We start from the raw sequence: 11,871 nt of genomic DNA, 5'->3' as shown, positions 1-11,871 counted from the left end.
GGAGTGGAAACTCCGCAGAACAACTTGAGAGAGGTCTGGAGCGGTATGAGGACCATCACTGGCTTCAGGACGAACAGCTCCGGCCCATGGTCAAGCCCTCTTGGACCCTCTTCAGTTCACTCATCAGCCCCGACTTGGAGTTGAGGATGCCATCATCTACTTGCTCAGCCGTGTCTATGCCCACCTGGACAAGCCGGCGAGCACTGTGAGGGTTATGTTTTTTGACTTCTCCGGTGCATTTAACACCATTCTTCCAACTCTACTGGGTGACAAACTGACAGCAATGCAGGTGGACGCCCCTCTAGTGTCCTGGACTACCTGGCAGACCACAGTATGTGCCCCTGCAACACTGTGTGTCAGACAGAGTGGTCTGCAACACTGGGACCCCACAGGGAACTGTTCTCTCTCCCTTCCTCTTCACCCTCTACACCACGGTCTTCAACTATTGCACAGAGACCATCTTCAGAAGTTTTCTGATGACTCTGCGATAGTTGGATGTATCAGCAAGGATGAGTACAGGGCTGCTGTGGACAACTTTGTCACATGGAGTGAGCAGAACCATCTGCAACTAAACGTGGCAAAGACTAAGGAACTGGCAGTGGACCTGAGGAGAACCAAGGCACCAGTGACCCCTGTTTCCATCCAGGGGGTCGGAGTGGACATTGTTGAGGATTACAAGTACCTGGGGGTACATATTGGCAATAAACTTGACTGGGCAAAGAATACTGACGCTCTCTACAGGAAGGACCGTCGTCTCAGAGTCAGTCGTCTCTATTTTCTGAGGCGACTGAGGTCCTTCAACATCTGCATGACTATGCTCAGGATCTTCTATGAGACTGTGGTGGCAAGTGCTATTCTCTATGCTGTTGCATGCTGATGGCGGACGCCAACAGACTCAACAAACTGATCTGCAAGGCCAGTGATGTCGTGGGGATGGAGTGTGACTCTCTGACGGTGGTGTCAGAGAGGAGGATGCTGACTAAGGTACGGACTATCTTGGACAACGTCTCACACCCACTTCATGATGTGCTGGCCAGGCACAGGAGTATGTTCAGTGAGAGACTCATCCCACCAAAACTCAAGACTGAACGCCACAGGAAATCATTCCTGCCTGTGGCCATCAACCTGTACAATCCCTCCCTCTGAATGGCCCTTGAACTTTTCACTGCCTGATATTATATTATTATACTGATACATATTCGACCAAATTCAATTTTGCACATCCTCTGTGTATACTGTGTTTATTTTTCTCAGTATATATATTTTGTTTTATATTTTGTTTTATATATATTTCAGTATAAATATTTGAGTGATACAAAGTAAAAACCCTGACAGGTTGATGGAGACCTTATGCTGTGAAAAGCCAACAAAAGAATGCGCATACAGAGAGTGTAACCTCTGCAAAGGAAAAGAGCTGCAAACTGGTGAGTTTGATCTTGGCTTACACACCTACTGGTTTAATTGGAAACATAAAGTTGAAGAGCATGAGAAGACAAAAAAAGATGGAACGAAACACAAGTTCTATATACGCTTAACGACAAAGGAGCGGATATATGGTACCCTTCAATCTCTTGTGGAAGACTTCACAACTGCTTTAAAAGAGAGGTTTGCAAGACATGTCTTCAACATCCGCCATCAGTACTCCACGCTGAGTCGTCTGAAAGAAAATGTTCGGCAGAGTGAGATTATTCTTCAAGTGGATTTTGCTGAGAATTACTTCTGCAAATCTTCATCTGAGATTCAAGCCATACATTTTGGCAACTCACACAAGCAAGCATCCCTTCACACTGGAGTTGCCTACACAGGAAAAGGGATATCGTCAGTGTGTTCAGCTTCCTCAACAATGAGGCATGAGCCTTTGGCTATATGGGCACATCTCTCTCCTGTGCTCTCCCACTTGAAGGAACAGAACCCCTCTGCAACAACCCGCCTTGTCATAAGTGATGGCCCTACAACCCAGTACCGATCCAAGAAGACTTTTTATTTACTCTCCACAATGCTGTTTAGGTTTGGATTCAGCAGAGTGACTTGGAACTTTTGGAGGCCAGGCATGGCAAAGATAGATAGATAGATAGATAGATAGATACTTTTTCAAGGGAAATTCACAAATGGAGTTCACAGATGGAGTTGGGTCAGCAATAAAAAGAATTGCAGACGCTATTGTTGCCCATGGAATAGATGTACCAAGTCCTTTTCAATGTCCTGTCAAAGAAGCAATTAAAGATCAAGCTCTTCCATGTCATTGAAGAAGACATTTCAGCAAAGGATGCCTTGCTACCAAATCAACTGGAAAGAGTCCATGGAACAATGAAAATACATCAGAAAATACATCAAATATTATATTATAATATTTATTTATTAAATTAATCTTTATTTACTATGTGAATGTAGCATATTCAGTAACACCCAATTGTGTTAATTTTTGTACAGATTTTCACCAACAATTTAGGTCATATCAAGTGGCGGGTACTCAGCTGTTTCTGTTCAGCTCCAGAGGAGTGCAAGTGCTATGGCCCGCAGACAGTGGCCATTCAGCGAGATGAGCCAACATCAAGACAGGAAGGATCACCCCTGGATCTGCAGCCACCTGAGATGGACACACAGCCATCACCACTTGTCCCTGTTTCAGAGATCACAGATCAACTGACAGGACAATGGTGTGTCATTCAATATGACTAAGATGTGTATCCAGGCATCATTCAGGATGTAGATGCAGCAGGTTGTACCCTTGTGAAAACAATGAACATCATTGGCAAGAACCGTTTCTTTTTGCTTATGAAAGATGCTGGATGTTCTGTGGTATCAGCCACATGATCTGCTTGGCCTTGTCCCAGAGTCCCAGCCAGTCACAAAAAGGCACATGAGGCTACCAGAGGATGTGTGGGAGATGTTGTGCTCCCTCAGGGAACGAAACAAACTTGTGTCTAAGGTTTATGTTGGTAGCACACTCTAAACTGTTGAAGTAGCTTTTTACAAAGTGATATTTGAATGCTGTTAATTTAAAAAAGTGCTAAAAATAAAGCCAGACACTTTAATTCTGCTCTTGAGGTTCTGCGCATGATGAGTTTTTATATTGTTATGTGCATTTTCTTATTGCTAGTGTGTAAAATCAATTGGTTACTTATGTGGTTGTTACAGTCACAGAATGTGATATATGTTTTTTAATGACTTAAATACCATTTTTCTTACTATACTGTATTTCTTACTAGTATTTGTCTTTTTATGACATTGTTCCGGCAGGTCCCTGACTGTTGTTTAATATGGGTCACACCACTGTTGCTGTGCATGAATTAAAATACTACACACTTATTTGAGAGTGCTGAAAACTTAATTTTCTATTTTATCATTTTTGGATTGGCACCCATCATATGGGGCATTTGAGCTGAACATGCCAGTTCTCTTGTTAGATCCTTTTTTAAGTCAGAAACAAACCAGCCAGCCCGAAGAAGATATTATCACATAAGCAATGCTGTGGTAGTCCACCAACTGATTATTTTTAATGCAAGCAGTTAAAAAGAAGTTTGTTGTAAAAAAACAAAAAACAAAAACAAACAAACAAACAAACAAACAAAAATACAAAACAAAACACCTGTGTTAATTTTTATGTCATTACCAAATCATGTTGTCATTACCGTCACAATACATTTTTTTGACAGAAAATGTTGCTTTTCGGTTAACTTGGGTTTGACCTCAATCATTGTGGTAATGTTTAAAAGTCTAAATTTGCATTTTCTGAAAAAAAAATATACATTGCAATTCAAATATTCTGATTAGTACGCAATATTTCATTGTTGAGACAAGTCAACATATGAAAAAACATGATATTTCAAACATGATTCTTAAAGAGCATGTTTTGGACTGACTGGAATGATTGTGAAAACTTTGCTTGTAAAATCATTTTCTATTAAAATCAGTGTTTTGTTGTTGTGATGGTAATGACATTTTGCTGACAACTTTGAAAAAAGCATCATAATATCAAAATTTATTATGAAGTACAATCAAAGCTATGCTACGATCTTTGTTCCAGACCAATTTATAAACCTTTTGAAATAGAAAAAACAGAGATCAAAGAACATTATTTTCTCAAAATTCCACAAGTCAAAAGTGCCCTGAATTGAAGAATCACCCAGTTACTCATCAGATATTACTTTACTAATTTGCAGATGAATTTGGCTACTATCCCATGATTTAAAGGTGGTTTTCACTCAAATTAATGGGGTTTTTTTTAGGCGGAGATAAAAATTAAAAATTTCTAATTTCTATGAATTTACTCTGACACAGTAACACATATCTTGATTCTGGCACTTCTGTAGTAATCTCTCAGGTCCCAGCTTTCTTTTGAGACCAAGATTATTCATACAGTCCTTGTAGTTGTGAAGATATACTCTATTTATTTTGGGTAGGTCATTTTGGATAGGAGGCAGACAAAATAGGCTGCGTATTGAAGAGAATTTATAAGGCAACATACAAGAACTTGGTGTGGTAAACGGAGGCCTATTAAATCCTCATCTCTTATTTCTTTATCTTGGATGTCTTCATCTCCAGGACCTTGCGCAAGACTTCAAGGATGGTCTCCTTGTTGTTTAATATGTTGTAAGAGGCCAACTCCACCAGAGTCTCATAATCTTCTTCTGAGTAGGTCACGTTTTTGGTGGCGTATGGAGACTCGCTGGTGCTCACATCCACCTCCCCAGCTTTTATTTCTTCCTCAGTTTCACGCTTCACACCTGTTAAATCATATGACATTAATATAACTGGTTAAAACTTATTTCATACAACCCATCCATCTATGTTGTCACTTCAGAATAAATAAGGGACAATGAGGGTAGCAACATTAAGTGAAAAATGAAAAAGGAGCCGTAAACTATTATGGAATATTTTGACTCATGTGATGTGTACAATGAAATTAGTGTTGAACATCAGTACATGGGAGTACATGGGATGCCCTGCTGGCCTTGGGGTTAATGAGGTGGGTATCTGGCTGGGGGACCTTTGTTGCATGTCATTATATCCCCAAATTTCCTGTAATCTCTCGATTGTAGCAATCTAATAAGGGTATGAAATGCACAAATAATACTAAAAATAAGTAACTCTGTCCTGCCATTATCAATAACATTTTTCCTTTTGAAAAGATCTTTGTTGGTCCATGACTTCCAGGATAACTAGACTAGCTTGAATAGTAAATCTTCATAGGAATTCTTCCGATTGCTATATTGCTAAAGTAATAAAAGCAACACCGTTGCACTGAAATTCAGCCACTTAAAATTTGCATACCGGGATGTTTGAAGTGTTTGTATGTGACATTGACAAGTGGGAAATGAACCACTATCGGGGCCTTGGGATTCTCCTTATCCTCAAAGATGTAGACCTCCTTCTGTGGCTCCTTTTCCAGACTGGCAAAATCAGCACTTGGAAAGGGGATGTTACGATCTTTGCAGTAAGCCGCTGTCTTCTCTAGGACCTGACAGATTAAACATGATCATAAAGAGTAATGTTAATTAATTTATGGAATACATTCAGGAACCATTCTGTCTCTTTCCGGGATGAGCTTCTCCTCCTTCTGTTTACCCTGAGGATGTGCTCTGGATCCCATGAGTAACTCAGACATATGATGACATCCACATCTCTCTCTGGCCGCAGGACAGGCGCACAGCCAATATTGATAACATGACCAGAGTCCACCAGGGACAAGGTGGGGTCCTTGGGTGTCAGCTGGTTTGGGAAAGCATCTGGATGTGTCTCTGGACAGAAAATCCAGATAATAACAAATAAGCTTTCAGCCAGTTGCAAGAATTGGACTGTTGGTGGACAACAGAAAATCAAATAACTGACCCAGACATACTGTCCATTGTATTCTGTGCTTTACTTGTCTGTTCTTAGACAACCATTATATGAAAGGATGCTGCCTTGCAACAGCAAACTATGTAAGGGTCCTCCTGACACCAAGTAAGTGAGCAATATCTGTGTATTCAAGTGGATTCAATATCTGTGGAGGACATTTGGTTTTTGCAGAGTGTCCTGCACTTTTCGCTCTCGTTGACCTCCTCAGCAGTTACTCTGCAAATTCAGCATATTGAGTTAAAGCAAATATAACTAGTTTGTGCATTTGGCTGTGTGTGCTGTTAAAATGCTGCACAATATGTTATTACAGTGCAGTTCTATAGCCAAGTCTCCTTTGGAAAGTCACTACCTTGTTGTGGAAGACAATCTTGTGTTTTTTTTCAATCCAAGAACCCAATACACATCAGAATGTTGAGACTATTCCTGTCAGCACCAACGGAACAAGACATCCTTTCCCTTTCAGGTAAAACAGGGGTCAAGTTGGGGTGTATCATTGCCCTCTACCTATTTATCATTCTCCATTTCATCAATCAAAACCTGTCTCCTAAAAAACTGGGCATTCTTGAAATGTACATGCCACTTTAACTTTATTTACCCTTAATGCATTGCTGCTAGAGGTCGAGTATTGTGCAAAAGATACTGAATTTTGTGTGACTGTGTTGTGTGCAAGCAACATATCGATAACAGGAGTGAGAGAGCCTACCTTTCCAGGCAACAAAGTTGCTGTTTTTATTGTAATCAAGGTGCATGAAGAGGCCACGCATGAAATTGTACATTTCAGCGATGACTGGACGATTTTTCATGAAATCACTCAGTATGCTTTGGATATCGGTGAGTGGATTTATCAGGTATGTGTCGAGAGTTGATGGTCGAGTGCCAACCTCTGTTAAAAGAACACAACATTTTAGTAACACATACATGACATTCAGAAAGTTCTGATGTAAACATGGAAGTGTCAGTACTTCAGTAGACTATGGTAGTAATTAATACTGTCAAAGGTTTTGTGTGAACAATGAATGATTGCAATGACTTAAGAAAATGCTTGAAATGATTAGTGACAATAGTCTATATTTTTCTTGTTGTCAACTATCCCATGAAATGACCAAAACCAACAATAGATCCATCCTACTAACATGTATTGTGCAACCAAAGCCTGATATATCTTAATCCTCTGTGATCAATGCACAACCACAGCAGTGACAGACATGTTTGCTATTATGATAAACATGGGTACTGTAGTTGAATTTTAGTTCATCCCACATACAACATCATTGTGCCATACCATAAGTACTCACTAGCACACCAAAGTTTCCTAAAACAATCCACACTATTCACTCCAGTTTGAATGGCATCAGTTAAACATTATGATGGCTCAGCTAGATATTTTAGGAAATTGCTGAACCTTTTGTAAAAATCAAAGTATATATTTGTGAACGATTTTTAAAACGACTTGACACCGTAGGGAAGTGAGAAAGAACTGAGAAATGGAATGACACGTTGTTGGTTTTGGCCTTAAATAGGATTTTAAAATAGATTAAATAGAAACACCAGCAGCTGTACCTAATGCGCTGATATCTGGTCCGAGCCAGGGGCTCCAAGAAGGCGGGGACCCGGTGGCAAGTGTCCAAAGCTCGGTCAGGTTGACAGAAAATATGCTGCTCCATATTCCTGATAGGGTTGACAAATGAAAATAAAACACTGGACTACTTAAAATCTGTATTGTAGTACTGTGCATGGACATTGCGACAGACGCCGTGGTCTTACCCATCAGATACGGTATGCGGACTTCTTTGTGCCTCTTCATGATGTGACCGAGGAAGAACTCACTCCCAAAGTCCTCACTTTTGACAAATGCCCCATACTTCTGCATGCCTACCTCGTAGGGGGTAAACTCACACCACTCTGTCAAAGAGATTTGTTACATTATTACAAAATATTAGAACAAATTCAATCATTTTCTCAGAATTTTCACTTTTTCACTTCTTCATTTCCTGCTGGATATTCACATATGCCCATTACATTGGAAAAAATGTAATATTCATTTCATTTGAAAACCTTTGTATAAAAACATAACATTCATAGGTTTTACTTCAGTTCCACATCAAACCTGCAGTTGTTTTTGGTACAGCTATGAACAATTCCATTTGATATGCTGTATACTGTATGTCCTTGGGCTTCAATTACCTTCCACTAAATATGTTCAGGATTACAAGATAATTTTTCAGCCATTACATTAATTCATGTACACATGAAACATATCCTCCAGAAAAATTACCAGCTTCAGATTCACAGCCCAATAACTTATCCTTCATGTTGACAGCAGTGTATATGGGTAAAGGGTTTTGCCCTTCATCCACTGCCAACTGCTGCTCAGACAGTGTGCTGGTGACCTCCTGTAATTGCAACCACATGTAACAAATATTATTTGAGGAAAAAAGTAGTCTTTGCACCTTAATTTTAAGATTTCAAATTAATATATAACTTAACTGCAAAGTATTCAGTTACTTACTCTCCCAAAGACAAGATGCTCAAGAACCAGGCCTGCCATATCAATGAGAGACACAATGTAACCCTCATTTCCCTTCTTTGTCATTTCTTCACTGTAATACTGCAGTTTCTCAGGAGAGAAGGCACTCAGAGTACTCTTGGTCATCTGTTTCTTCGCTGCTGAGATGACACTGTCCATGTCCTCCTGTGACCAGTTAGCTTCTTGATACAGAGTAGACATAGCCCTGTTCACATGGAAAATTGTGTTAAGGGGATACAATGATCTGAAAACAATTCATATAACCTGGTAAATCTATACTTAGACAAAACACAAGGAGACAGCCGAGGGTTTGCCAGCATTTTCTTAAAGCTGCAGTAGGTAAGATGGAGAAGAGAGCAGAATTACCCCGAAAATTTGAACCAACACAAGTTCCACGTCACCCCCCCCCCCCCCCCCCGCTGCACTCATGCCCTGCCTCCAAGCCCCTCCTCCCTGCGGCGTCTGCGCAGCTGCCATGACGACCAGTAACGTTAGCCTTAGCATCGGAAACAAGCTAACTCTGCCCAGCTGCTACATCACAGTTGCTAACATACCGTACGCGCTGCAGAGTGTTACTGTAACAATCACCATATTAGCTCTCTGGTTATTTGTTGTCTTAGCTGTACATGCTGTAGTTGGTGGTATGGGCAGTTTCTCCTTTGTGGGCAGCTGTTGCTCCGCTATAGCTTTCAGTAGCCTCCTGACGCCGCTCACAGAGCTGTTTGACTGAGCAGCAGCCGGCAGCATGAGCGGAGGAAGGGGGCGATTCACAGCGTGTGTGAGCAGTGATTGACAGATGTCAGACACTCCCTCAGACGCTCCTCTGATTGGTTGTTTTGTGCCAGGCACGTTGGATTCTTGCAGATGGCAGGAGGAGCAGTAGGTGGGACCAATGGAGCTGTTTTTTTCATAGATTACATGTTTCATGCACTGCTGTCTGGGCATAGGGACAGTTTTAGCAAATATGATAAAAAATTACTTTTATACAAGTTACCTACTGCAGCTTTAACCATAACTCTGTTTTTAAGTGTGGCCTCCATGAAAGAACTGTTTAAGGCCAGCACAAATAATTATTAATTATTAATTTAACCCATCACATTTTACTTCACAGTAAGTGCACTGCACTTTTAGCACTTTTCTACCTTAACAGACAAATCATTATTCATCTCTCATTCACCCTCACAGACCAATGCAATGCGATGGCCTGTTCATCAGGAACAACCTGGGGTTGAGTGTCTTGTCCAAAGACACTTTAACAAATGGACAGGAGGAGGGTGTGGTGGAACCTCCAACCTGGTGATTAGTGGATGATCCATTCTACCCCCTGATTTGCCCATAAGCTACTGTGACATAATGAGGCTAAGGAAGATTTAGAGTAATTGAAAACAAATCAAACAAAGAAATATAATAAAACACAATAACACTGTTTCATTTTCTTTTCATGTGTGCATGTAATGTGTCACAATTAGATGAAGAACATTTGTAAAAGAAAAGGGAGAAAACATCAAATCACAACACAGAAAATAAAGTAAAGATGTAGGGGGATGAAGTACAGGTGTTTCAGTGCTGTCTAGCAGAAAGTAGCACACACCTGCCAATGCTAAATACAAATTACCATTAGTTTTCGTGAGGAGGGACAATTTTCTTTTTGAGATGGACACACAATGTCCATTCCAAAATACAAAAAAAAAAAAAGTTTTAAAAAAACTGTGGGACTCTTGTCTATATCTATATCTATATATCTATATATATCTATATATCTATAGATATATATAGATATAGATAGATAGATAGATAGATAGATATAGATATATATATAGATATATAGATATAGATAGATAGATAGATAGATAGATAGATATAGATATATTCTATTTTCTAGCATAAACAGGTCATGCTCCGTATTCACAGCCCCACTGCAGTGTTTCCTTAGTAGAATACTGTGGACACTAACTACTCAACTGGTTTTCTCACCATGTGGATCCAGAAACTCCAGTGATGTAGGTGGTAGCATCCAGGACCCCAATATCCTTCAGGGCCCTCAGACTACCAAGCAGGCCTGTCATGGCTCTGGTTCCTCCTCCTGAAGCCACCACTGCTATAGTTGGCACCTGGACAGAGGATAGAGAAATGTGGTTCTCACAGATCAGTGGTGCTTTACACCAAATGCTAATGTCAGCATGCTAACATGCTCATAACAGTAATATTAACATGGTGATCTTGAGTAGGTAATGTTTAATGTTCACCATGGTCACCTTTGTTAAGTAATCTTAGTTTAGCATGTTAGCATGCTAACATTTGCTAACTAGCACAAAACATGCAGGCTGATGGTAATGTCTTTACATTGGCAGGTATTTGGTCGTAAACCAAAGAAATGGACAAACTGACATTTGGATGTGATGAAAGATCTCTGTAGCTACATAGACTAGAGAAGTCACAAATTCAGTACAATTCATCCTGTGGGGAACATTTATGCTTGTACCAAATTACAACCATCTGACTGATGGACCAACATTAAAGCTTGGCCACAAACACTGCTAAAAATGACATAGCTGCCTAATGACTCCTGATTTGAATATGCTGGGATAAAAGACATGGTATACATGTAGGAATAATGCATGTGTATGTGTGTTTATAGAGTAGCTGTGTGTGTGTGTGTGTGTGTGTGTGTGTGTGTGTGTGTGTGTGTGTGTGTGTGTGTGCCAGGACTGTTTCATATCTTGGTCATGATGTCTGGTCCACTTGCATAATATTGCTTTTTTTTTGTTTGTTTGTTTGTTAAGCAAACTTTTACAGCTGCAGTGCAGTACTTTTATATATGAATAACATTTGTTACATTCAAGCCCTTGCCAAATGAGTTCACTCAATGCTGATTAAGCCTTTCACCATCAGGTAAATCTCTGCATTTTGCAGTACACCAGAATTTAAAAAAAAAACAATAATAAGGTAATAACAACGTAATAATGTCCAAGAGTTGCACTCTACCTTTTCAGGTTCTAGTTGTGAGCCAAGGCCTAAAATCTTCTGCAAAGCCTGTGCCACAACAACTTTCCTCTTCTTCAGATACTCTTTCTCTTGAGGTGGGATGTCAAAATCCAGACGAACTGCAAGAGGTTCCCCCTCGCTGTGGATGTCCGAGGTAAATGCAAGTGAAGCAGAACACAAACCAAAAAGCATTGTTTCACTGACTGACTCTTCTGGATGAGAAGCATTGAGTTTGTTGCACCCCTGTGCAGTATTGTGTTGTCTATGGTCAGAAGGATGCGCATGTCTGTAAACTTTTGGTCTGGCTGTTTTCATGGTTTGGTAGAGGCCCCTTAGCTCCAATGAAGGGAAATCTTAATGCGAAATCATACAATGATATTTTAGACAATTGTGTTCTTACAAGTTTGTTTCAACTGATTGGGTTTGCCCTTTCCTGTTTCAACATTACAATACCCATACAAACAAAAGCAGCTCTATAAAATCTATTTAAAATCTAAAAAGAATCTTAAAAGAATGCC

At 40.1% G+C, this 11,871-nt stretch overlaps 1 protein-coding gene across 1 annotated transcript; it reads right to left on the bottom strand.

Annotated features, from left to right (window-relative positions):
* Window positions 1-4,512: 4,512 nt before the first annotated feature.
* On the bottom strand, window positions 4,513-11,545 carry LOC143328286 (cytosolic phospholipase A2 zeta-like). Its single transcript, XM_076743353.1, has 9 exons — window positions 11,354-11,545; window positions 10,343-10,479; window positions 8,351-8,573; window positions 8,117-8,234; window positions 7,606-7,743; window positions 6,545-6,724; window positions 5,569-5,741; window positions 5,275-5,461; window positions 4,513-4,727 (listed from the first exon to the last, which is right to left on the bottom strand). Exons 1-9 carry the CDS (start codon window positions 11,543-11,545, stop codon window positions 4,513-4,515), a joined length of 1,563 nt encoding a protein of 520 aa, XP_076599468.1.
* Window positions 11,546-11,871: the final 326 nt, after the last annotated feature.

The sequence above is a fragment of the Chaetodon auriga genome, chromosome 11, assembly GCF_051107435.1.
Source record: "Chaetodon auriga isolate fChaAug3 chromosome 11, fChaAug3.hap1, whole genome shotgun sequence".
Taxonomy (NCBI): domain Eukaryota; kingdom Metazoa; phylum Chordata; class Actinopteri; order Chaetodontiformes; family Chaetodontidae; genus Chaetodon; species Chaetodon auriga.
The sequence above is the reverse complement of the archived record's forward strand: the minus strand, read 5'-3'. Positions and strand labels throughout refer to the sequence as shown.

What these genes read in the sequence shown, in the direction of transcription:
- LOC143328286 (XM_076743353.1), bottom strand. Translation starts at nt 11,545, where the DNA reads ATGCTTTTTGGTTTGTGTTCTGCTTCACTTGCATTTACCTCGGACATC. An exon ending in CACAACTAGAACCTGAAAAG is followed by an intron (nt 10,480 to 11,353) that starts GTAGAGTGCAAC and finishes TCCTCTGTCCAG; the next exon opens with GTGCCAACTATAGCAGTGGT. An exon ending in CCGCATACCGTATCTGATGG is followed by an intron (nt 6,725 to 7,605) that starts GTAAGACCACGG and finishes TTCTTTTAACAG; the next exon opens with AGGTTGGCACTCGACCATCA.